Source organism: Pseudophryne corroboree, chromosome 3 (assembly GCF_028390025.1).
Source record: "Pseudophryne corroboree isolate aPseCor3 chromosome 3, aPseCor3.hap2, whole genome shotgun sequence".
Lineage (NCBI taxonomy): Eukaryota > Metazoa > Chordata > Amphibia > Anura > Myobatrachidae > Pseudophryne > Pseudophryne corroboree.
Genome location: NC_086446.1, coordinates 77,926,946 through 77,954,555, shown reverse-complemented (window position 1 = coordinate 77,954,555; position 27,610 = coordinate 77,926,946). Strand labels below are relative to the sequence as shown.

General features: G+C 46.9%; 1 protein-coding gene across 4 annotated transcripts; it reads left to right on the top strand.

Annotated features, from left to right (window-relative positions):
* On the top strand, positions 1-27,148 carry LOC135054801 (uncharacterized). Of its 4 annotated transcripts, none has more exons than XM_063958146.1 (10): positions 1-167; positions 4,364-4,643; positions 5,700-5,873; positions 13,545-13,702; positions 16,024-16,222; positions 22,123-22,219; positions 22,980-23,151; positions 25,192-25,344; positions 25,638-25,783; positions 26,951-27,148. In XM_063958146.1, the coding sequence occupies exons 2-10, from the start codon at positions 4,393-4,395 to the stop codon at positions 27,008-27,010; spliced, it is 1,410 nt and encodes a 469-aa protein (XP_063814216.1). In that variant the 5' UTR covers positions 1-167; positions 4,364-4,392; the 3' UTR covers positions 27,011-27,148. The 4 variants fall into 4 exon arrangements, with proteins under 4 accessions (XP_063814216.1, XP_063814214.1, XP_063814217.1 ...); XM_063958144.1 differs by having other exon boundaries at positions 1-178; XM_063958145.1 differs by lacking the exon at positions 1-167 and adding an exon at positions 204-567.
* The last annotated feature ends 462 nt before the right edge of the window (positions 27,149-27,610 follow it).

Sequence of the window (27,610 nt, the reverse complement as noted above, 5' to 3'; positions counted from 1 at the left end):
CTGCGGGCCTCCCATGCTCCTCTGCTGCTCCAGGCTCTGCCACTCACAATCTGTCATGATGTGGGCTTATCAGCTGCTGAGCCTCACTCCTTGACTGTTAGAGCGCATCACCCCAGCAGGCCGCCACCTAGCATTTCCAGCTGGATACAGTGACACTCGTCCAGCAGGTACATGAGTGGTAATGCGGTACAGCGTACTGGCCCGTACCACCTTACATAAACCACTGATATCCTGTGGGTCTATTTGCAATAGGGGGCCAGGAGCAGAAGCTCAACCTGCCCCATTAAATAGAAAACATTGGCTAACATCGGTCCCAGAACAAATGTTAGGACTAATCAATGATTTGTGACCAGTCTTAAAACCCATCCATACTACTACTAATTTCCATGTCCCATCCCTACTCTACAGAGGCGAGACAAGCAGGAGTCTTGTGTGCTGTGCTGGGGGCGGGATGTCAGGTTTAGTTTATGTTTGGAGGGGAGTGAGCAGCAGGTGTGCAGGGCAGGTTGGGTGGTATCAGGTGTACTGCTGGGAGAAGCACAAGCTGCATACATCAGTAAGGACAAGGTAATGTTCTGTGGGATATACCTGTGATAATGTTCCACAGAGTCATTTTATTGTTTGCAGATAGTAGGCTATCATGGTTTTGTTTATGTAAACTGTAATGTGTAGGGGGCCTAATTTTGAGTTGATCGCAGCAGCAATTTTGTTAGCTGTTGGGCAAAACCATGTGCACTACAGGAGGGGCAGATATAACATGTGCAGAGAGAGTTAGATTTGGGTAGGGTGTATTCAAACTGAAATCTAAATTGCAGTGTAAAAATAAAGCAGCCAGTATTTACCCTACACAGAAACAATATAACCTACCCAAATCTAACTCTCTCTGCACATGTTATATCTGCCTCCACTGCAGTGCACATGGTTTTGCCCAATTGCTAACAAACTTGCTGCTGCGAACAACTCAGAATTACCCCCAGGGAGTGGTGATAATGATTGGCATACTTTAACCTTGAAGCATACGTGCCTACCTGACCCTCTCCATGAGGGAGAAAATGCTCTGTTCCTGGACTTTCCTGGTAAGGTATGATTGCCATCACCTGTGGTGAGCTAGTTAATTGATAAGAAAGGTGTTTCACCACAGGTGATGGCAATCATACAAGACCATAAATGTTAATACATCAGGGAAGAGAATGGCTGTTGTATGAGCACATGTAGTTGTTTCACTAATTAACCCTCTAGTTTCCAAGTTGTTGTTTTTTTTGTGGGGGTGGGGTGGTATGATTTAGCACTTATGTGTGGGTTGTTTTTTTTTAATACTTTATTTTTTTTTCTTTGCCCTATGCAAATTATTTGTTTTCTATTTTTAATGGATAACAATGTTACATAGGGCTGTGGCAGAAATGTTTTTTTTTTTCTCCATTTTTTTTGTTCTAAGGGTGCATACACACGGTGAGATTCGGACTTATCCGATTCTCACCGTGCGACAGGGGGCCGAGTCGGCACTTAGCCAGTATCGCAAGCACATAATGAGTGTGCTTGCGATGCTGGCTATGTGCGATGTCAATCCTGACTATCTCTTCTATAGAGATAGTCAGGATTGACTTGCCTGCACAGCCTATTTTTTCTGCCGATGCCGACCGCGCGGGGCCGCGGATCGGGATCGCAAGGTGACTGTCACCTTGCGATCTGCACTATCTTTTCTTCCGATTCTGACTATATAGTCAGAATCGGAAGAAAATATCTTACCGTCTGTACACACCTTTAGAAAACGTTCACATTTGCAGCAGGATGTAATGGAGTCTGAGATTCCATTACATCCCGCCGAATGTCTCACTGATCTTGTTTGCTACTAAATTGGTTACTTATTATTGTTGTTATTATTGTTGTTGTTGTTGTTGTTGTTGTTGTTGTTTTGTTTTTATTATTACCGTGTCCTTTTTGTCTTTATGGGTGTGCAATGATTGTGGGATCGTTTTAGGCCAGTGTGTTCACACCGCTGGAGCTACGGTCGCATGTCTTCAGGCTAGCTTCTCATATTCCCAAACTCTCCTCATAACATGGCTTGCCGCTCCTATACGGAGTTCACACAAAACTAATAGGCCCTACACATTAGGCGACATTAATGAAAGATTTGAACGATCTCGTTCACTAATGAACGAGAAAATGTTCATACCGTTCAATGTGTAGGCACCAACGATGAACGATGCACGGCCCTTTACTTGTTCATCGTTGGTGCCGTGTCGCTTATACATGCATGCCAATATGGACATTCTCGTCCATTTTAACATGCATTGCTATGGAGCCGGGTGACGGGGGGAGTGAAGAAACTTCACTCCCCGACCCCTGCCACCGAGTCGCCCGTCGGCCGTATATCCCGAAAAGCGATAACACTGAAAGATATGGGTGATCTAGTTAATTAATGAACGAGATATCGTTCATCTATTTCAGTGTGTATGATGAACGATGCGCGCCAATATGGACAATCCCGTCCATATTAGCATGCAGTGCTATGGAAACTTCACTCCCCCCGTCACCCCCCTCAGCCGTCGGGCACCTCAGCAGCACATCGCACAGTGTGTTGGGCCCTTTACATGTATCTTTGGCCATAATTTCTGTGTGACTGGTCACAGTACTATCTGATTGAACATATACGCATTATGTAGCACTAGTCTTAACCTAATGTCTAAAACTTCTGTTTCCCTGTACACAGACTTACCATACTACTATCCCTTTACCAGTGCCTTAACTAGGTGTGTGCCGATGGTGCCGTGCCCACAGCGCACATGCCCCGCCCCCCCTCCGCACAGCCGCAGTTACTGTCCACTTGTTCAGTGCTGCCGTCTACCTCCCACCAGCCGCCGGAGCTGCCCCCCCCCCCTTCACTGCCGCGATCTGAGCAGGGCCAAAACCGCAGCCACTGCTCTCTGTCCAGCGCTGCCTTTCTCCCGCCAGCTGCCGGAGCCAACTCTGAGCGTTGCATTGCCCCACCACACTGCCGCGCTCTTTGGTCTCCGAGTTCCGCTGATACCGGCCTCCCGCTGCCGCCTCTGCAGAGGACTCAGGATCATGCCGCAGCCGTCAGCTCCCGGGTCTCTGCCTCCTCTGCCGTTTATGCTGGATCGCAGGTGAGGGTGAGTATAACTCTCTCTCCCATAAAAGGGGGACGCTGTCTGTCATAATGTGTAAAAAGGGGGACGCTGTCTGTCATAATGTGTAAAAAGGGGGACGCTGTCTGTCATAATGTGTAAAAAGGGGGACGCTGTCTGCCGTAATGTGTAAAAAGGGGGACGCTGTCTGCCGTAATGTGTAAAAAGGGGGACGCTGTCTGCCGTAATGTGTAAAAAGGGGGACCATCTGCCGTAATGTGTAAAAGGGGCTCTACCTGGTGTAGTGGCGCTACTGTGCAGCGTAATTTGAATAATGGAGACTACTGTGCACCGTAGTATGAATTGGTATTTTGTGGCCGCGCGCCTTTCTTGCACACAGCACTAAAATGCCTAGTTATGGCACTACACTTTACACTGGGATGCTCATGGATTACACAGGTTCTGTGGCTGGCTGACTTCAAGCCGGCATTTCACCTGGTATTAATCAGCCACAGAACCTGTGTAGTTCATGAGCGTCCCAGTTTAAAGGGATAATATGGTAAGTCTAATTATGCAGTGGATTGTAAGCTTGACCCTCTTACTACTTTTACAGCTAGTACCCGGTCCTGTTTTATTCCTCTGTTTGTTTCTAATTACAAAGCATTACAGAATGTACTGGTGGTGTATAAATGTGGGTAATAGTGTACTTTACTGCAGCAATAGGTGGTATCCGTTTGGCAGGTCGACCACTATTGGTAGTCATTGACACGGTCACATGGACAATTGGTCGACACATGAAAATGGTGTTTTTTTTTTTTAAAAATTAGATTTTTAACTTTTTCATACGTTATCATCCACGTGGACTACGATTGGGAATAGTAACCTGTGCCGAGCACAGCGGGGCACCTTGGCCGCAGCCGCGAGCCATGCAAGGGGACCCGGTACACTAATTGGGGAGCCTGGTCATGTTATGGAAAAAATGACACCAAAAACAGTTAAAAATTCAATGTCGACATATTCATGTGTCGACTATTTGTCCATGTCGACCAATAGTGGCCAACCTAATGACTGTCGACCTTAACACTGTCGACCATTCATACCAGAACCGCAATAGGTATGTGATCTACTATGTAAATTCTGTAACAATAAGAATGTGATGTTACCCACATGGTTGTAAGTGATCATTTCCGGTCTATAGATAATGATATGCACGACATGGGTATTGGAATGTGCTGTATGAGCGTGGCTCCATGCATAACACTATCCATTACTTTCAGGTGACCCCTACCTCCTGATCAGTGAGAACATGGCTACCTACATTCACACTGGTATCCTGCTATCCGCCATCACGCTGTGGACTGCCTGGGCTGATCTGGATGCCAGAATAATGGAGACCGGAAGATCCCAGCTGCAGATTCTTCAGAACTTTGCCCAACATCCTCGATATGGCGACTGCTGGAGCCGTGCTCTTCAGAGGGTGGATGTGGGGTGTAAGCAGCTGAATGAGGAGGAGCAGAGCCGAATAGCTCTCGCTTTCACCCACTGTCACCTGGAGAGGTATGATCACACCTGACTATTGTGATTACAATTCAGTAGTAGCAACCTGCGGAGAGGAGTATTAACACCTGTCCACCCCGTGAGATTATACAGTGCAGTACACCTTTCTATAATACAATTTTTTTGATCACTTATAGCAGGCATGTCCAAACTGCAGCCCTCCAGCTGTTGTGAAACTACATATCCCAGCATGCCCTGACACAGTTTTGCTGTCAGAGAATGCTAAAGCTGTGTCAGGGCATGCTGGGATGTGTAGTTTCTCAACAGCTGAAGGGCCGCAATTTGAACATGCCTGACTTTATAGCATTTCTCCTGTCTCTATTTTGGCGGAACAGTCCCGTTTCCAGACGCTATGCTGCTGTTCCACCAACAGGCCACAGTGTCCCACCTGGGAAGGGGGGTGTTGGGAGATCACACAGTGTCTATTCACAGGAGAGAGCGACTGGAGGCATGTCCAGCAGCTCCCAGAGCTCTGGGCATGCCCCCACAGTGACCAGATATGTGGGTATGACTCTTGGGCACATTTTTGCTCACAAGGCCGTGCCTCTAGCCACACCCCCTGAATTAAGGTACGCGTCTTTGACGTGCGCAGATGTACCTCCTGCCTCAGTAGGGGTGGTATGCCTATAGCTAGGGCCGGGTTAAGGGCCACGTAAGCCTTGGCTTGACAATAATCAAGGGCCTATTGTGAGAAGGGGAGGAGCTTTGGCCAGTGGCGGGTGGGTGTGGCCAGTGCCATGTGGGTATGACCAGTGCCATGTGGGTGTGTATTATCAGCCCCAATATCTTCCTAAATGTGTAAAACTTGCATCGTTTTGTGAGGAAAATATAAATACAATTATAATACTTGACAGCTGTTCTTATTTGGATGTCTGGAACTGTTGTCCCATGCAGCTTATTGTTAATATGGCACTGGCTATAGTATACAGTTTGAATCATCTAAATTGAACCTGAATTGAAGTATTTTGTAAGATTTTTCATTCACATCCCTTTATGTAAGGTTCCTTATGTGTGGAAACCCATGTAATGTGCAGCAGTATAACGTATCTTCTGCAGGTCAGGCCGCGGCTTCCCAGCCTGCACAGAACACAGCACGGTCCGGCAGTGCACACGTGGAATGGATTCAGTGGCGTTTAACGCATATACAGAGTTCTTCACACACGCTCACAGTATCTGCTACTATCTGCAGAATGAGCTGTGGCAGGGGAAGACTGAGGATATTATTCTCCGGTAAGGGTTGCTGATCTCTGGTCCGTTCTGGTGATCCTGGCAAACTCCCTGCACTCTGGCTCAGAGTAGGGTAGGTGACTAGTATGTAATTGAATCCATCTCAAAACTGCAAGAAGTCGTGGAGGCGACGATATATGGTATCAGCTGAGGAGAGTGGCAAGAGTGGATGCAGTCGGCCTCCAAACGGTCAGAATACCGGCTGTGGGACCCTGATGGGGGAAGATGCAGGCAACTTGAAAGAGCAAGTATGAGAGTTAAGGTGGGGGGGGGGGGCAGGTTAGGGATTGGATGCAGAAGTGATGGTTAGGATTAGCCGTAATACATACAAAGATTTCCGCCATTTTCACCATCGGGATCCTGCTGCCGGTGTTCTGGCTGTCTGGATTCAGTACTCAACACTGCAAGAGATGTCTGGAGTAGGATACATGGAAGGTCACTTGGACCAGAGTAAAGAACATAAAATAGCAATTCGGAATTGAAGTCACAACAACTGACACAGAGGAAGGAATTCAATTAATGAAGGGGATGTAGCTCCCGGAATGAGTGTCTGGAGTTAATCAATTCATTGCATCACACCCAGCACTTATTTTGGGAGTTGCAGTTTACCATGACTAATGAGGTAAACTGCATCTAACTTAAGTAAAGTTGCAGTACTGTTACCAGATGTGGTAACTCCACAACTGCTGGCTTCTCTGGAGGGTGCAAGCAGAATCCGCTAGTCGAGGGTTTGCAGCATGAGCAATTGAATAGCTCCGGCTGCTCATCCAGGGGAGCTACATTCTCTCTCTTCTAACTGAATCCCCCCACCCCCACCACCAGATGTTTAGTGGTTAGCTACAGATGTCTGTCGTTCATCTGATAGTTAAGCTACACTGCAGCCTATGTAACAGGAGGTGCGTGATCTGGTGGACCAATTACAAACCAGAGTCACAATCTTAGCCTGTGATTGGTCTTCACCCAGCCCTCCTAGTTTTATATGAGGCTGTTGGATGACCATGTGCACAGTAGCCTTTGATGGATCCCATGTGAATGCATTGCTGAAGTTTTACTAGTGAGCATATGTTCTATGTTTTGACTGGATCACTCAACTTCAAAGCGATCAATAGTGTATTGATTACCTGTTTCTCGGCAACATAGGCAAAACTTCAGCCTACTGCCCCAAACCACCACCAATACCCACTTCCCAGCCCTTCAGATGAAATTGTGACTTAGAAGTTCCACAGCCACCACTTGCATCAAGTTTTCTTTTATTTGCATTGCATTTCTTTCAGATACATCCTCATTTTGTGATAGGCAGTCTCAGTGGTACCCCCAGATCCCGGCGTCCTAGGCAACTGCTTAGTAGTGGAGCCGGCCTTGTGTCCCCACGTAAATAAATTCAGTGCAGTTCTTGTAATAATGATTTCTCATACATCCTGGAGGATGCTGGGGACTCTGTAAGGACCATGGGGTATAGACGGGATCCGCAGGAGACATGGGCACACTATAAGACTTTGAACGGGTGTGAACTGGCTCCTCCCTCTATGCCCCTCCCCCAGACCTCAATTAGACTTTGTGCCCAGGAGTGACTGGACACACACTAGGGAAGCTTTACAGAGTTTCTCTAAAGACTTTTTTGCTAGGTTTTTTATTTTCAGGGAGACCTGCTGGCTACAGGCTCCCTGCATCGTGGGACTGAGGGGAGAGAAGTCAGACCTACTTCTTCTTAGTTCAAGGGCTCTGCTTCTTAGGCTACTGGACACCATTAGCTCCAGAGGGTTCGATCACTTGGTTCGCCTAGCTGCTTGTTCTCGGAGCCGCGCCGTCACCCCCCTCACAGAAGCCAGAAGAAAGAAGCCGGGTGAGTATGAGAAGAACAGAAGGCGTCAGAGGGCAGAAGACTTCAGTAACGGAGCTCCATGCTCCCACACACCAACGGCACTCGCAAGGTGCAGGGGGGAGCGCCCTGGGCAGTAGTTACTGAGGTCTCGATGCGACTGGCAAGAGTATAGGCCCTCATTCCGAGTTGTTTGCTCGTTTAGTTTTTTTCGCAACGGAGCGATTAGTCGCAAACTGCGCATGCGCAATGTTCGCAGTGCGCCTGCGCCAAGTAAATTAGCACAAACGTTTGTTATTTTACTCACGGCCTAACAAAGATTTTTCATCGTTCTGGTGATCGTAGTGTGATTGACAGGAAGTGGGTGTTTCTGGGCGGAAACTGGCCGTTTTATGGGAGTGTGCTGAAAAACGCTGGCGTTTCTGGGAAAAACGCGGGAGTGTCTGAAGAAACGGGGGAGTGTCTGGGCGAACGCTGGGTGTGTTTGTGACGTCAAACCAGGAACGAAACTGACTGAACTGATCGCAGTGTTGGAGTAAGTCTCGAGCTACTCAGAAACTGCTAAGAAATTTCTATTTGCAATTCTGCTAATCTTTCGTTCGCAATTCTGCTATGCTAAGATACACACCCAGTAGGCGGCGGCTCAGCGTGTGCAATGCTGCTAAAAGCAGCTAGCAAGCGAACAACTCGGAATGAGGGCCATAGTCGGGCCCCGGGCACCGCGTACGATACCCCCGCCAGTCCATAGCAGCGGTTGCGCTGCGCGCCAGTGCTACCACACACCAACGGTTTTACTTGGGTGCAGGGCATGGGGGGGGAGGGCGCCCTGGACAGCATTTTGTATATTTGTTTTAGGAGGTATATAGTGTATATACACTATATACGGCCGCCTGCCTGCTTATAGAAGGCTCATATAATGGGGCTGAAGCGTGCCGATGAGGGGCGGGGCTTAGCCCTCACACACAGTGGTCAGTACCTCAATTGGTCATGTTAGCGTCTCGCCTCAACGAGAAGCCTCAGGGATATTGTTCCAGGTCAAGGGACACTCAAGCTATGGCAGTGGACGCCCTCGTGACACCTTGGGTGTTTTCAGTCGGTCTATGTGTCCCCTCAGTTTTCACTTTTTCTGAAGGTGATAACCGTAAGAAGAACAAAGGTTCAGGAGAGCCTCATTGTTCTGGTCTAGCCAAGGAGAGCTTGGTTTCCAGGTTTTCATGATTACTCATGGAAGATTCCTGGACGCTTCTTCTACGTGAGGAACTGTTACAAAGATCCGGGCGTGTATCAAGACTTACCCTGGCTGCGTTTGACGGCGTGGCGGTTGAATGCCATATCCTAGCCAGAAAGGGTATTCCCAGTGAAGTTGTTTCCACACTTCTTCAGGCTAGATAAGAAGTAACGGCAAAGCCTTACCACCGTAGTTGGCGTAAAGATGTGTCTTGGTGTGAATCCAAGAAGGCTTCTACGGAAGATTTTCAGCTGGGTCCTTTTTCTCCATTTCTTGCAAGCAGTTGTGGATGCAGGCCTAAAGTTAGGCTCTATTTCAGTGCAGTTTTGGCCTTAAAAATTTTCTTTAAAAAAAAAAGAAAAAAGAATTGGCCACCTTTCTGGAAGTTCGGACTTTCATGAAAGGAGTACTACATATCCAAACTCCGTTTGTGCCCCCATTGGCACCGTGGAACCTTGACGTGGTGTTGCGTTTTCTTGTGTCACACTGTTTGGAACCTTTATGAAAGGTTGTGTTAAATTTTCTCTCTTGAAGAGTGGTCATGCTACTGGCTTTGGCGTCCGCAAGGCGGGTGTCGGAAGTAGCGGCTTTGTCTCACAAGAGCCCCTGTTGGATCTTCCATGTGGATAGAGCGGAATTGAGAACTCGGATAATAGTTCTGCAAAGAATGTGGTTCTGTGTCTCGCAGAAACCAGCCTTTTGTGATGCCTGTGGTTACTTAAGCATTGGCTGATTCAAAGGCTGTCGATGTAGTAGGGGCTTTGACTATTTTTGTCGCCACTTTGGCTCAGGTTGGGGAAACAGAGGCTCTGTTTGTCCGGTATGCTCCCAGCATGATTAGGGCACCTGCGTCTATGCAGTCTGTTACACGCTGGATCTGTGACACGATTCGGCGTGCTCATTCTATGGCTGGATTGCCGTTGACGTTGTTGGTGGAGACCCATTCTGCTAGGAAGATGGGCTCTTCTTGGGCGGATGCCCGAGGAGTTTCGGCGGTTCAACTTTGCCGAGCAGCTACTTGGTGGGGTTCAAACTCTTTTGCTAAGCTCTACGAATTTGATACCCTGGCTGCTGGGGACCTCCATGTTTGCTCAATCGGTGCTGCAGAGTCGTCCGCACTCTCCCGCCCGGTCTGGGGCTTTGGTATAAACCCCATGGTCCTTACGGAGTCCCCAGCATCCTCTAGGACGTATGAGAAAATAAGATGTTAATACCAACCGTTAAATCCTTTTCTCTTAGGCCGTAGAGGATGCTGGGCGCCCGTCCCAGTGCGTGCTGTGTCTGCAGTTCTTGGTTATGGTTACACTCTTGTGGTGGTTCTTTCTGTCAGGCTGTTGCTGACGTGGTGCTTGCCATGGAAGGCAGTGTATTATTATTGGTTGTGTTGCATATTCTCTCAGCATGTGGTTGTGTATTTTTCATGCCGTTGGCTGGTATTCTATTGAATGCCACGTTCTGCGGTATGTTCGTGGTGTGAGCTGGTATGACACTCACCGTGTTTAAACAATAAATTATTTCCTCGAAATGTCCGTCTCCCTGGGCACAGTTTTCTAACTGAGGTCTGGAGGAGGGGCATAGAGGGAGGAGCCAGTTCACACCCATTCAAAGTCTTATAGTGTGCCCATGTCTCCTGCGGATCCCGTCTATACCCCATGGTCCTTACGGAGTCCCCAGCATCCTCTACGGACTAAGAGAAAAGGATTTACCGGTAAGTATTAAAATCCTATTTTTATACTAGCTCCCTTCTTGGATTCCTATCCTCGAATGTAATGCTATTTTCTGCAGCGGGGTACACTGTATTCCACAGGGAATAACATTGGGTGTAGAGTAGGATCTTGATCCGAGGCACCAACAGGCTAAAAGCTTTCACTGTTCCCAAGATGCTCAGTGCCGCCTCCTCTATAACCCCGCCTCCGTGCACAGGAGCTCAGTTTGTAAGTTGGTACCTGCAGTGCAGGCAACTAACAGTCAGGGATGCTCCAGCAGCCCTAAAAAGAGCTATTTTAAAGATGCCAAGTGGGACGGCCTGCCTCACCGGATCAGGTCTTAAATGATCTTCTTGTCTCCAGAGGTCCATCTGTCACTGACCTGGTGGCTACAGGACCAACAATTGAGCAGGGGTCGTCCCTTCTGGATCTCCAACTGGGTCCTTCTGACGACGGATGCCAGTCTGAGGGGTTGGGGCGAGGTGTTGGAGCAACACTCTCTTCAGGGTCAGTGGACCAGGGAGGAGTCTCTCCTCCCGATAAACATTCTGGAATTGTGGGCAGTGTTCAGTGCTCTGAAACTGGCCCGGCATCTGGTACTGCACAGGCCTGTTCAAGTACAGTCAGACAACGCCACCACTGTGGCGTACATAAATCATCAAAGCCGCATGGCAATGATGGAAGTGTCAAAGATTCTTTAATGAGCGGAACGCCATCTGCCAGCCATATCGGCAGTGTTCATTCCAGGGGTCCTCAACTGGGAAGCGGACTTCCTCAGTCATCAGGACGTACATGCCGGAGAGTGGAGCCTACATCCAGAAGTATTTCAACTCCTAGTGGACAAGTGGAGCCTACCAGATGTAGACCTGATGGCGTCTCGACACAATTACAAGGTTCCGGTCTTCGGAGCGAGAACAAGGGATTCTCAAGCGGCATTCGTGGGCGCACTGGCAATTCCATGGAACTTTCGGCTACCGTACGTATTCCCTCCGGTGTCACTCCTGCCCAGAGTAGTGAGGAAGTTCAAGCAAGAAGGAGGAATCCTTCTAATAGCTCCAGCGTGGCCCAGATGGCATTGGTTCTCAGACCTTCAGGGTCTCCCGATAGAGCGTCCACTTCTGCTTCTGCAACGACCAAACCTCCTCGTTCAGGGCCCTTGTGTTTACCAGGATTCGGCCCGACTGGCTTTGACAGCGTGGCTCTTGAAGCTTCCGTACTGAGGGCCAAAGGATTGTCTGAGGTGGTTATTCAAACTATGCTGAAGGCCCGTAAGCCAGCTTTTGCTCGGATTTACCATAGGGTCTGGAATTCTTACTTTGCTTGGTGCGTATCTAACAATCATGACGTTTACAAGTTTAGTACGGACAAACTTTTGGCCTTCCTGCAACAGAGCCTGGACTTGGGCCTTCAGCTGGCCTCCCTCAAGGTTCATATTTCTGCCTTGTCAGTATGGTTTCAGAGAAAAATTGCGACTCTGCCTGATGTTCATACATTCACTCAGGGTGTTTTATGGATTCAACCTCCCTATGGCCCACCTGTGGCTCCTTGGGATTTTTCGATGGTTCTGGAGGCTTTGCAAGAGTCTCCGTTGAAAGTGAACCTCTTCAATCTGCGGACCTTAAGTGGCTTTCCCTCAAGGTCTTGTTTCTGCTGGCTTTTGCCTCTGCAAGATGGGTATCAGATTTGGGTGGCTTGTCTTGTAGGTCCCCCTCTCTGATTTTTCACTGTGACTGGGCGGTTCTTAGAACGCGCCCAGGTTATCTACCTAAGGTGGTGTCTTCGTTCCACCTTAACCAGGAGATTGTGGTTCCGGCCTTTGTCTCTCCAGATTTATCCTCCAAAGAGCGGTCTTTGGATGTGGTACGGGCTCTCCATATCTATGTGAAGAGGACAGCCTCCGTTAGGAAGTCTGATTCTCTCTTTGTACTGTTTGGTTTTCACAAACGTGGCTGGCCTGCTAACAAGCAGACCTTGGCCAGATGAATTAGAGTGGTGATTGCACATGCTTATGTACAGGCTGGCCTTCCAGCCCTTGCTACCGTCAAAGCCCATTCTACTCGGTCTGTTGGACCTTCTTGGGCGGCCCGCCGTGGTGCGACCCTTGAACAATTGTGCAAGGCGGCTACGTGGTCCTCAGTGAACACGTTCATAAGGTTCTATCCTTTCGATACTTCAGCCTCCCAGGATGCTTCCTTTGGACGCCGGGTTCTTGTGACTGCTACACTGCGTCCCCTCCCATGAGGAACTGCTTTAGGACAACCACAATGTTATCCCTGTGGAACCCAGTGTACCCTGCTGCAGAAAAGGAGATTTATGGTAAGAACTTACGTGGTCCTTCGTGAACACGTTCATAAAATTCTATGCCTTCGATTCTTCCGCCTCCCAGGATGCTTCCTTTGGACGCCGGGTTCTTGTGCCCGCTACAGTGCATCCCCTCCCATAAGGAACTGCTTTAAGACATCCCCAATGTTGTTCCCTGTGGAATACAGTGTACCCTGCTGCAGAAAAGATTTATGGTAAGAACTTACCTTTTGTTAAATCTTTCTGCGAGGTACACTGGATTCCACAGGGCGCCCGCCCTGACGCACTTAGCTTCTTTGGGTTGGTATGGAATTAGCCGCTGACGCCCTCTCCTGGTGTGAGAATGTGTTGTACGTGGCTACTAACGGTTGTCGTCTCTTTCACCTGCTACTGCATTGGACTGGTTAACAAAACTGAGCTCCTGTGCACTGGGGCGGGGTTATAGAGGAGGCGGCGATTAGCATCTTGGGAACAGTCAAAGCTTTGAGCCTGTTGGTGCCTCGGATCAAGATCCTACTCTACCCCCCGATGTTATTCCCTGTGGAATCCAGTGTACCTCGCAGAAAGAGATTTAACAAATGTAAGTTCTTACAATAAATCTCCTCCTTATCTCTCTGCAGGCTAACGGTGAACTCTGACAGTGTAGCCAGGCAGCTGGAAGCCACAAACATAATGGCGGAAGAAATGATGCATGCCCAGAATGCAACACTCCAATCCCAGGAGGCAATCCTACGCAATGGGCACTTACTGAAGCAAACGCTCCAGGAATCTACAATGGGTGGGTCATAGAATTGTTTGTTTTCTGCAATGTTCATATGCGGCATCGTTTCAATAAAAAGCTGTTTTACAGGAATGCATCGTCAGCATTTTAGTGCTCTGTTAGTAGCCAAGAAAAAACACAAGACTTTACGTATAGCAGGTTCAGTGGGCCTGAATCAGAGTTGTACTCAAACACTGATTTTATGCAGTGAATATCGGCCATTGCGCATGTGCAGAGATGGTGTTGCGATGACTGTGCAGAGATGGTGTTGCGATGACTGTGCTGAGTGGACTTATTTGCAAAGTGATTTGCAGTTTGGGGGAGATGGTGGAGAGTGGTAGCAAGAAGGCAGGCATGTCACAGCAGTTTTGGGGTCATGTCTCAGCCCGTGTCTGCAGTTTCATATGTGGTACCAGTGGCTCTGGTGTCTCGCTTCCTGCCGCCATGCTTATACGCAGCCTTTAGGACTCACAAAGCCACTGCTGAGCATATAGATCCAGATGGCTGCAATATTTGCTTATTTCCACAACGTCGCTGCTTACTCATACGCAGCTGCGGAGGCTTTAGTGCACATCTCTGAATCAGGCCCAGCATGCAGAGATCTTGGTCCTTTTTTTTCGGGGGAGGGGGGGGAGGGGGGATCTATATCAAATTATTGGGGTATGTATGTGTATATATTTATTTTTTGCAAATTACAAAGTTGAACAATCACCATTGTTTAAATGCAATAGGGGACTCAACGAGAAACGGGCGCGCTGGGGGTCCAATGGAGAGATATTGGGGGGCACAATATACCGATGATATTGTTTTTTTTTACTATGTGTTTCTACTGTACGAAGGCAAAACTGAAAGCTTCATGAGTTGCACATGCCAAATTTAGAAACTAAATGGTGAATGATTAGTCTTCCCCCTATTAAAGGGGATGTGTCAAGAACCAGGGATAGTTTTCCCATTTAATCAATACCCTTCAATAAGCCAGTATCCCTGATGTTACACTACTGCTGCCTGCATTGTGCTCTCCTATTCCTGCCACAACTTATTTCCCAGACATTGTACTCTAGTAGTCAGAGCCGTATGGTACTGCTTTCTGTGTATTGCTGCCAGTGGTCAGTATAGTGACAGAACGGACGTCTCTGCTCAGATTAGGATAATGGAATCTACCCCCCCCCCCTCCCCCCAACCCCAGCCCCAACCCCAAAATCCATATTAGACATTCCTGTACGGATGCTGGCTGTGTCTATGGAACACCCACAAGGTGTAGTCCAAATTATACATTGGAACAACTTTTGCACCATAAACTACTGCTGTCACCCACTAAGTGCCTGGATCATTTTTATTCAACTTTTGAGGTCCTCTTAGACTTTCTCTCCTGTTAAACACTTTAACATGCTCTAAAAAAAAAAATAATATATATATATATAATCAAATGTCGTTCTAATAGAGAGGGGTATGCATCCATCCACTCATCATGTATATAGAACAGGCGGCACTCTCAGGTCTTTGTGAAAAAAGTGTATTATCAAAAAAATTCAATGAAATAATTGGCACATAGCGCCAACGTTTCAGCGCCGTGCAGGGCGCTTTTTTCAAGGCTGTGTGCAAAAGGCTACACACAGCCTTGAAAAAAGCGCCCTGCGCGGCGCTGAAACGTTGGCGCTATGTGCCAATTATTTCATTGAATTTTTTTGATAATACACTTTTTTCACAAAGACCTGAGAGTGCCGCCTGTTCTATATACATGATGAGTGGATGGATGCATACCCCTCTCTATTAGAACGACATTTGATATACATTGGACCTTAGGACGGCACCCAGGCAGATGCCCACATAAGTGAGTGCCGACCTCATCAGTTTTGTGTGTATATATATATATATATATATATATATATATATATATATATATATATATATAATATATATATTTTATTCCCAAAAGCAGAGATGGCACTCAGAGGCTTAAATGTATAAATGCAGAAAGCTGTATTTGAGTTCAACGTTTCGGGCTACAACCCCCTTTCTTAAGAATACATACAGCACAAACAGATACAACAAGAACACAGTGAAAACTTACCCCCTAAATACCTCACCGACAAGTGCACAAGCAGCTCATAATATAATATAATATAATATAATATATAATATAATATAATATAATATATAGCAGTGCCAGACAAAGGAGCAGGGTGACGACCAGGAAGTAGAAGATTGCGTTTTTCTATGGCCATAATACATTTTTAAGAGTTGACCGTTAATCTGTCTAACCCGGCTACTCCCATAATTTCCGTGTGTATATCGCATTGTCCTGCGCACTAAAGTTATTTTCTTCCCATTCTCTCAAGGAGTGAAGCTAGCTTTCCAAGAGATGCAGCAATCTGCCAGTGAGCAGCGGCTACTGTTTTCTGAGATCTTTAACCGCATCACCTACTTGCATCAGTTTGTGGTGGGAGAATCCAACACCCTCTACTCCTTCCTGTACAACCTCTTGGGATGCGGAGCGGTCTTCCTGCTAACCTCTACTCAGCGGACCGCTGGTGCCAGGTACCTCCAATACTCTTGCCCTCACCCTTAATCCTAATTCGTACCACTAATACGCTAACCCTCACCCCTAATACCCTAACGCTAATACTTTAACCCTCACCCGAAAGGGCGTAGCTACCATAGGTGCAGGGAGTGCAGCTGCTATGAGGCCCAGATATATATAGATATATATATATATATATATATATATATATAGTGTGTGTGTGTATAATAGGATTTTAATTACCTACCGGTAAATCCTTTTCTCGTAGTCCGTAGGGGATGCTGGGGTCCATTTTAGTACCGTGGGGTATAGACTGTTCCGCAGGAGCCTTCGGCACTTTAAGACTTTTCAACAGTGTGAACTGGCTCCTCCCTCTATGCCACTCCTCCAGACCTCAGTATAGGAGGAGACGGACAACTTCGAGAGAAGAATTTACATTAAACTAGTGGCGAGATTCACACCAGCTCACACCATACAAAACATGCCGCCTAACAAAACCCATGCTAACGTGCATGAATAACGTAACAGCAACAGCTGTGAACATCTTAACACATGAGAACCTGTGTAAAAAGATAAAACGTAATTCTGCAGGAAAAAAGAGCACTGGGTGGGCGCCCAGCATCCTCTACGGACTACGAGAAAAGGATTTACTGGTAGGTAATTAAAATCTTATTTTCGCTTACGTCCTAGAGGATGCTGGGGTCCATTTTAGTACCATGGGGATGTACCAAAACTCCCAGTACGGGCGGGAAAGTGCTAATGTTCCTGTAGAACTGATTGACCAAACTGAAGGTCGTCAGCAGCCAAGGTGTCAAACCTGTAAAACTTAGAAAACGTGTTTGCCCCTGACCAACTAGCTGCTCGGCAAATTTGCAACGCAGAGACACCCCGGGCAGCCGCCCAGGAAGAACCCACTTTCCTTGTAGAGTGGGCCTTTACCGAACTCTGTAACGGCAATCCTGCCGTGGAATAAGCGTGCTGAATGGTACCTCTGATGCATCGCGCAATAGTCTGCTTAGAAGCAGGACCCCCAATCCTGTTGGGGTCATAGAGGACAAACAAAGATTCTGTTTTCCTTATCTGAGCCGTTCTTGCAACATATGTCCTCAACGCTCTGATGACATCCAAGGACTTTTGAAACGGCTAAGGTGTCAGAAGCCACTGGCACCACCACAGGTTGGTTGATATGGAAATAAGACACAATCTTTGGAAGAAAATGCTGGCGCGTCCGCAGTTCAGCTCTGTCTTCATGAAAAATCAAATAAGGACTCTTGTGTGACAGAGCCCCCTAATTCAGACACTCGTTTGCCTGAGGCCAAGGCCAACAGCATGAGCACTTTCCAAGGGAGAAACTTCAACTCTGCCTCTTGTAGAGGCTCAAACCAGTCCGATTTAAGGAACTGCAACACCACATTAAGATCCCATGGCGCCGCAGGAGGCACAGAGGGAGGTTGGATGCGCAGAAACCCCTTCACGAACGTCTGGACCTCAGGAAGGGAAGCCAACTGTTTCTGAAAGAAAATGGACAAGGCCGAAATTTGGACCTTGATAGACCCTAATCTCAAGCCAGCATCCACACCCGCCTGTAGAAATAGGAGAAGACGTCCTAATTTAAACTCCACCGCAGGAGACTTCTTGGATTCACACCAAGATACATATTTTCTCCAAATACGATGGTAATGTTTGGACGTTACCCCTTTCCTGGCCAGAATAAGTGTGGGAACGACTTCATTGGGAATACCCTTATGGGCTAGGATCTGGCGCTCAACAGCCATGCCGTCAAATGCAGCCGCGGTAAGTCTTGATAAACAAACGGCCCCTGCTGAAGCAGGTCCTCGCGAAGAGGAAGAGGCTGAGGATCTTCCAGTAATAACTCCTGATGATCTGGATACCAAGCCCTCCTTGGCCAGTCTGGAGCAATGAGAATTGCTCGAGCCCTTGTTCTTCTGATGATCTTGAGAACTTTTGGTATTAGTGGAAGTGGAGGGAACAGATACACCGACTGAAACACCCACTGGGTCACCAGTGCATCCACTGCTATTGCTTGTGGGTCTCTTGACCTGGAACAATATTTCTGAAGCTTCTTGTTGAGACGTGATGCCATCATATCTACTTGAGGAACGCCCCAACGATCTGCTACCTCTGCAAAGACTTCTGGGTGGAGGCTCCATTCTCCTGGATGGAGATCGTGTCTGCTGAGGAAGACTGCTTCCCAGTTGTCCACTCCCGGAATGAAAATTGCCGACAGAGCTTTTGCATGTCTTTCTGCCCAGAGGAGTATCTTTGTCACCTCTGCCATTGCTGCTCTGCTTTTTGTTCCGCCCTGGCGGTTTATGTAAGCTACTGCCGTTACATTGACTGGATCTGTATGGGACGACCTTGAAGGTGGTGTGCCGCTTGATGAAGGCTGTTGTACACAGCTCTCAATTCCAGAATGTTTATGTGAAGGAGTACTTCTTGACTTGACCATCGTCCTTGGAAGCTTTCCCCTTGCATGACTGCTCTCCAACCTCGGAGGCTTGCATCCGTGGTCAACGGGATCCAAGTCTGAATCACGAACCTGCGTCCCTCCAGGAGGTGAGAACTTAGAATTTCACTCTTGTGGTGGCTTCAATCTTTTGTTGACAGGATTATCCTCTGGTGCGATCCGGACCCCTTATCCAGTAGGTCCCATTGGAACACCCTGGCGTGGAATCGGCCAAATTGTAGAGCCTCGTAGGCCACTACCATCTTCCCCAGCTGGCGGATGCACTGATGAATCAATATGCTTGCTGGTTTTAAAACTTGTTTGACCATCCTCTGGATCTCCAGTGCCTTTTCCACCGGTAGGAATACTTTCTTTGCTTCCGTGTCCAATATCATTCCCAGAAATGATAACCTCATTGTGGATTCCAATTGTGATTTTGGAAGATTTATGATCCAACCGTGCTGTTGAAGCACAGTCAATGAGGAGATCGTCCAAGTATGGGATGACTTTGACTCCTTTCTTGCGAAGAAGAACCATCATCTCCCCCATCACCTTGGTGAATATTCTCGGAGCCGTGGAGAGCCCGAAAGGCAATGTTTGGAACTGGTAGTGGCAGTCCTGCACCGCAAACCTCAGGTATACCTGATACGGCGGGTAGATGGGAACATGTAAATAAGCATCTTTGATGTCCATTGATACCAGAAATTCCTTTTCTTCCAAGCTGGAGATCACCGCTCTCAGGGATTCCATCTTGAAACTTTTCAAATCAAGGTTCAGAGTCTTTAGGTTTAAAATCGGTCTGACCGAGCCATCTGGTTTCGGCACTACAAACAGGTTTGAATAAAACCCTTTTTCCTGTTGTGACACAGGAACTAAGGAAATTTACATTGGTTTTGACATAATTTCTGTATTGCGTTCAGCACTTTTGTTCTGTCCTGAACAGAAGTTGGTAAAGCTGATTTTAAAAATCGGCATGGGGGAAGGTCCTGAAATTCCAATTTGTACCCTTGGGATACTATCTGCAATACCCAAGGATCCAGATCTGAGTGAACCCAGACCTGGCTGAAAGACAGTAGACGTGCCCCCACCCGATCGTACTCCTGCAGGGGAGCCCCAGCGTCATGCTGAGGTTTGACTTCCGCTCCTGCGAGCCTGATGGTGTTGTAGATTTTTGACCTCTTCCTTGCCCTCTTCCTGCGAAGAAGGGGGTACCCTTTGCCTTTTTGGACTTGTTGGGCCGAAAGGATTGCATCGTATGAGAATGAAATCCTTTCCTAGGTGGAGCAGCTGCGGAAGGCAGAAATGCTGACTTGCCTGATGTAGTTGTTGAAATCATGGCATCCAGTTTGTCTCCAAAGAGGGCTTCTCCATTGTAAGGAAGCGCTTCAAAGTTCTTTTTTGATTCCACATCAGCATTCCATTGGCAGATCCATAGCGCCCTGCGGGCTGAAATCGCCATAGCGGAGGATCTTGAACTCTGCAACCCAATATCCTTCATAGCTTCAACTAAGTAAACTTCAGCATCTTTGATATGGCCGAGAGTTAGAACTATTTCATCCCTGTCAACTGTGTCTATGTTAACAAGCAAGTTGTCAGACCATTTTTCCACAGAGTTACCTACCCACGCACAAGCAATAGTGGGCCTGAGCACTGTTCCATTAGCCGTATATATGGATTTCAGGGTTGTTTTTAATTTACAGTCAGCTGGATCTTTTAAAGAGGCTGAACCAGGGGCAGGCAAAACAATTTGCTTAGACAGCCGAGAAACTGAGGTGTCTATCATTGGGGGAGTCTCCCATTTGGGCCTGTCTTCCTCAGGGAAAGGGTACGCTACACGTATCCTTCTGGGAAGGGTAAATTTCTTCTCAGGGTTAGCCCAGGATTCTTCAAAGAACGCATTCAAATCCTTTGAAGGAGGAAAAGTCACAACCTGCTTTTTAGTTAATTTAAAATAATCCTTTTCCTCAGGGAACAGTGTTGTTTCAGGAAACTCCAACACTTCCTTTATAGCAACTATCGTACATTGTATACTTTTGGCTAATTTGGGGTCTACCCCTCTCAAATCCCCAGTGTCGACATCAGAGTAGGAATCTGTGTTTGTGTCCCCTTGCATTATCTGGGCCAGAGACCTTTTCTGGGAACTGGATGGGACCCGAGTGGATGATATGGAGGGGTCAGTAAACAGTGCATCCTCCACAGACTACTTCCAATATTTAGTCTGTTGTTCAGACGCAGAGAATTTCTTTACAAGCATTGACATATTCTTTTGCAACATTCTCACCCACTCCGGCTCCTTCTGAGAGGGAAGGGCCACCATATTACCCTCTTGTGTATCTAAAATGGGTTCTTCCTGGGAAGAACCCTCCCCAATTTCTGACACACACACACCCCTATCACACAGGGGAGCTTTTGGGGACAGACCCACACTAAAGTCTGTCAGAGACACAGAGGGATCTGCCAGTCCACACACTGCGTCTTATTGTGAATTGTCTAATTATAATGAACACACTCTGCCCCTTCTATAACACCCTGTACTTGTATCAGCGTTGTCTTGAGGAGAAACAGCATTCAGGAGCTTCACACTGGAATTTCTGCAGGAGAAAATGGCACCCAGTGAGTGTTCTGGCAAGTCTGAGGAGAAGCCCCGCCCTTCAGCCTCAGCAATGTAATATATACACTGGCTGGGGGTGGCACATTAGCGGCTGTACATGTATGTACCCTTTTTGCCAGTGAGAGTAAGGTTTTAAAACCTGCCCTCAGAGCGCGCCCCCCCCCCCCCCCCCCGCGCTCTGCACCCTTGTGCTGAGAGACATGGCGTGCAGCGTCCTGCCGCTGCGCGTGTACCTGTATGCTGCCAATGATGACCAGAGGATCCCCTCTCTGCAGGACTCTGGTAATGTACTCACCAGCCTTCTGACTTCTGGCTCTGTTAGGGGGTGGCGGCAGTGCTGTGGGAGTGAACGCTGGCCAGGCTTGGGCTGTGTTCAGTACCCTTCAGGAGCTAATGGTTGGATGCTATGGGGCCCACAAAGTTCTCACTACGCCCCTGCTCACCCCTAAGGGCCTTGACTCCTTTTGGAGAAAGTGCGCTATATAAATTAAACTATTTAGTATTATTAATCCTCATCCCAAACACTAGTACCCTAACCCTTAATCTAAAACCCTAACACTATTGCCCTAACTCTCCTCAATCCAAAACCCTAACGCTAATACCCTAACCCTCACAATTAATCCAGCTACCCTACCACTAACACTCCAACCCTTACCCTTAATTTGAACCCTGATCCTAACACTAATACCCTAACCAAAACTCTATTTCACCTTTACCACCTAACCCTAATAAACACACCCTAACAGGTCAGACTAGGTGGACCAAATGGGTCTTTTTTTTTCCCCTCAAATTCTGAGTCTTGGCTCTGATGTGTTTCCTCAATGTGACCCTTTCCACAGGCTGTTCCTATTTAGCCTGGTAGTGGCTAACGTCTACACCGAGAGGATGGTCTGCTCGTACATCTTGGGTGGATCCCAGCCCAGCTATGACGAGACGGTGAGGACATCTTCTGGTGTTAAATGCTTGCAAATGCCAGTTCTCGTTTTCAATACTAGAGAGATGGCCCACACCTAAGAGGGCACTGGGAATTATTCCATTAAGAGCGCAGACGCAGGGACAGTAATACATCCTTGTGTGTTGGGACAATAGCTAAACTCCTGACTGCCTAATATACTACGATACTTCTATGCGTTGTGCTTTACTCACCCATCTGAGTACCTCTGTCTGGAGATTGTGGTGGGAGGAGCATAACTGGACCGTATGATAATCCGCCCTATCAGGTGCAGACTTTCATCCTAGGTCATCTCCGCACAATAGATGGCTTTGTAGACAGGCAAAGGCATAAGTGCCCCTGATTTGCTCTCCCAGGCAGCTGAAGGAGTTGGTTATTGATAACCTCAACCAGTCTGTTAAAATAGGTACACACTGTACAATAATCTCAACTTCAGTCTCCCGTAATCGTGCAGTGTATATGCATTCTGTATAATCTGACCATATGCAAATTCAACTTGGTGTGGCAGAAAACTGGTTACTTTAAAAAAACAAACAAAAAAAAAACCTAGTGTGTAGCTCAGATATTGGGGTCTTCCAAAAAATTGGACAGTGTGCACCTAGCTTTAATCACGGGGCGAGGTCACAGTGGAAAACCTCCAGCTCCGAGAAGAGTGACACTGCAGGCAATGGCTTTTCATGCTGTTTAGTTTTGTTTCTTTTGTGTGTTTGTGACCTCGGCCTTTACCATCTTCTCTCTCCCAAGGAGAATGTTGCATTCTGGGTTGGAATATCACGGAAAATCTCCATTTCACTTGGGCTGCTGGTTCTCCTTTACTTCTCTGTGACGTATCGGGATGTACAGCGCCAGAGCCTGGAGGTCCTCCGGGGACTGCAGGAGACTAAAGCAGAGCTGCAGAGCATTCTACAAGAGGCAGGTATTGGACTTATGGTCGTTGTCTTACCATTTAAGCCTAATAAATTGTCATCTTAATTGCAAGAACTTCTTCTTCAGTAACGTGATGTTGGTTGAATTATCCAAAGTAGATTTATTTTTTCTTTTATTTTTTTTTTCTCCTTTCTGATACTGAACAATATAATAAATAATTTGGGTGTGAAATATCATTATTGGCTGGGACACAACAACATATTGCAGTGCAAACCAAACTTGCTGTGTGTACCCAATCCCATGTGTGCTCTGGCTATTTTACCCCTTCCCTATTGGTGAAGAGTGCACCCAGTGACGGCGCTTAAATCATGCACTGATGCGGACAGTGGGGGTCATTCCGAGTTGATCGCTCGCTAGCTGTTTTTAGCAGCCGTGCGAACGCACAGTCGCCGCCCACAGGGGAGTGCATTTTAGCTTTGCAATTGTGCGATCGCATGTGCAGCCAAGCTGTGCAAAAACATTTTGTGCAGTTTTTGAGTAGCTGAGGATTACTCAGCTGCTGCGATCACTTCAGCCTGTCCGGTCCCGGAATTGACGTCAGAGACCCGGCCTGCAAACGCTTGGACACGCCGGCGTTTTTTAAAACAGTCCCAGAAAACAGTCAGTTGACACCCACAAACGCCTTCTTCCTGTCAATCTCCTTGCGATCGGGTGTGCGAATGGATTCTTCATAAAATCCATCGCACAGCAACGATCCGCTTTGAAGCCGTACGAAGTGCCTGCACATTGCGGTGCATGCGCAGTTCTGACCTGATCGCAGCGCAGTGAAAAAACCTAGCGTGCGATCAGGTCGGAGTGACCCCCTGTATTCCTAAAGTACGGTAACCCACAAATGGATATAAATGGAAGATCAACTATAAACGAAATATCTTTTTAAATTTGCCCCACAAAAAAATTGGGTTGGATTATGAATAAAGACATGACAGAATTCAATATAAAGACCCTGCATAAATAAATGTATAATACAGCTAACCTTTATTATCACTTAACTGAAAATGTTTCCCTTCAAAGCTATTCATAAAATATATATTGTTTATTAATTTAAAATAGTTTAAAAAGTATTTTTTTCAAATATTATGCACATCTGCAGAATGGATCTCTTCGTCAAAAACTGGGGGGCACAGTGGGGTGGTGCGGTCACATGTGATCTGACCGTGCCAGTTAAGTAGTTAATAAATAAAAATAATTATCTAAAAATAGAACCATAGAATGACTAAATTGTGGCTGTAGGAGGAGGCATATAATAATTAAGAGAGAACCAGTGGCCTGCATTTAACATCCAATGCCTAATACCTGGTATATGCAAATCAATATTAAAAACTGAATATCCCAAAAATGGTTATACATTATGTCAAATAGGTTGGCTACCTAACGAAACAGAATATGTGTCTTATGTCCCAGTATTCAGAACACCCAAAACACTGTAAACCAATAGATGTTAGTGCACAATGGGAATGAGTGGACCAGCCTCCCTTCAAAGGAATTGTTCAGTCTGGCGTGGACGTTGTAGTTCTTGCGGTTAGATCGCATATAGAGGTCTATTCATGTACAAACTGAAATGGCTACGGCTAATTACCAGTATATATCTCATCATATCAATGCGATATACAGGAGTGTTATATAGCCATTCAGTGGGGATCTATTCATGTAGCAGTAATAACAGGGCTTTCATCCGCGTCGTCCTCTTCACAGAAGGGTTTACCATGGACAAATATCAGGTTTGTCCAGCTGTGCCCCCTAGTGTAGAAATAATTTTGGGGGGCTGTCTCGTAATTGGGACATTAGTCTGGATTTGCGGTATGTTGGGAGGTTTTGCACTGAGGAGCGTCCACGCGTTTTGGACACATCCGATGTTGGGCTTTGTGCGTAACTTCTGCAAAAGCTACTGTGGCCTCACGTGTGATCCACTATGGAAAAAATCTAAGTCACTGAACTCTATTTCTAAGTGTTTCCCATGATGGAGTCACAATCTACCCAAGTTATGAAAATTACCCATTGAAGCAACGCGTTTTACTGTATTTTTTTGCAGAGAAGCTTCTTAACAAGCCCAGCTGTGGTCAAGACGAGATTCTGCTGAAGGAAGACTTGTTGTTCGGGGATTCCGGAATTACTGAGTCCTCTGTTATTCAGGAGCATTCCATTCAGGCTAGCCTGCTGGACTCTGTATGCAGTGTACAGCTTGGTATGTAATATCCTTGAGGGGCAGATATACATGGAGCCCACAGTATTCTAGCTATGCCCTGAATAGACCTGTTTGAAAAATAACAGGAGCTGGTTGGTTGGTACTTTATATCTCTCTCCTTTTATCTCTCTCCAAGGCTTGGTAATAGACCCCTTTATCTCTCTCCACTTTATAACTTTCCAAGGCTTCGTACTGGTTCACATACTGCAGGGCAGAGCATCATTGCTGGCTAATGAGTATGTGCCCTAAAGCCGTTTTCTTCATGTATATTTGTTTTATTGCTCCTTCCACAGATACGCAGATCACAAGCACTCCAAAAAGAAGGGTCCGTTCCAGGTCCCGTTCCAGGTCCCGCTCCAGGTCCCGCAGTGTTAGTCACAGGAGGCGCGTCAGACCCTCAGAGCCAGCTGTGTACAATATTGCGGTCACCCAGACAGAGGTAGGTGTGGCGTGCAGGCAGAAGAGAAGTGCACTAGTCTCACCTTGCCAATTAGGACTGTTCAGTAATTCAGCTTAACACAGGCTACACTTGTTATATTTATGGTGTTGGGTAGAGGGTAACCTGTGATGTCATTAGTTACTAATATAACGCACACATATTGCGCAGCGCTTTTACAGAGTATATTTCGTTCCCATACGTCCCTTCCCCAGTGGCGCTTACAATTTATGGGACCTATGTACTAAGCCTTGGAGAGATATAAAGTACCAGTCCATCAGCTCCTAACTGCCGTGTTACAGGCTGTGTTTAAAAAATGACAGGAACTGATTGTTACTTTATCTCTCTCCAAGGCTTAGTACAGAGATCCCTATATTCCCTATCAGATAGACACACACATACACAGTAGGGTTCTTATTTTTTATCAGAAGCCAATTAACCTGACCGTATGTATGTTTTTTTTATATTGCACCTGCGGGGAAACGGAAACACCCAGAGGAAACCCAGGAAAGGGAGGGCTGGGATTTTGCAGAAAAAGAGGTCATGTTCCCAGCTCTGCTGCTTATTGCTGCTGAAACCTGCTGCTTGGCTAATGTGTGACTGAGGACCCGCGCTTGGACATTTATCTCAGAGGTCATACTGTCCATGGTGGTGCTTGCTCTAACATCAGGCCTGCTAGTGTGGTCACCAAATAACTGCATGCACAGACAGGTATATGGTAACCTAGTAGTTATGCACCCAATCTCCGCCGCCTGCCCCCACGTCTCACCCGCCCCTTTCCCTCATGCTTTCTGCCCCTTTTTCCATCCTACTCCCCGCCCCCTCCAATCCTGTTATAGATACTTGCCCTCCTCCATTCCTGGTCCTCTTCTCTCCCAGGGCGTGCCAACAATGGGAGATGGGGTGCGTGCTGTGTACGCTAGGTGTGACCTGCATACGCACCCTGGCTGCGATTAGGTCATCATGTAAACATTTGTGATGACCTCATTTAATTGTCAGGAATAGTATTGGCTTATGGCTCCGTGTATGACTGCTTAGGGACTGCTGGAGTTGTCACGCATATAACACTAATATAATGAATACTAGCACATGACGGCAGGTATATGGCTTACAGTATTTATCCTGTGTCTTATTATGTATTAATCTTTGCACCACACATGTTTCCCTTAGGCTCCGCGGTACAGCCTGCGCAGCAACGCCTCCGTCAGCAGCTCCTTGTCAGCTCTGTAGAAGGAGTGTTCTGGAGAAGCCGGTCTGGCTTTCCATGTAATAGTGTGGCCATGGCATTCTGCATCCCCGAGCAACCAAGATTTAAATATTTTGTATATTAATTTTTATTGGATTTGTTTAATAAATGTTTATACGCTGCTTACACGTCACAGCGTCATTCCTCTATTGTACAGTAACGTCTGTGTCGTTGCACTGCTAAGCTTTACCATCAGCATTACTATTTGTGCAGTGTACCATATTAGACCAAAGGGAGTTAAAAATAACCAAGGGCCATATAATAAATGATGCCACACAAGGAAACCTGACATGCACGCCAGGTCATCAGGCTCCACCACACAAGATCATCTCTATGTAACATTATACCCTGTAATCATACTTGTCTACTGACTCCTGGTTTTTCGGGTAGTCCCCCCTGCACCCACATCTCCCGGCCCGCATACCATCCGCTCAGCAGGCAGGATGAGGAATTACATCGGGGAATTACAACTCTGGAGAAGGCAGAGCTAAATGATGCAAAACAGCACCATTTAGACAGGAGCTGATTTGGTTGGTCATTTATCTTGCTCCACTATATCTCTCTCCAGGCTTTGATAAATCTCT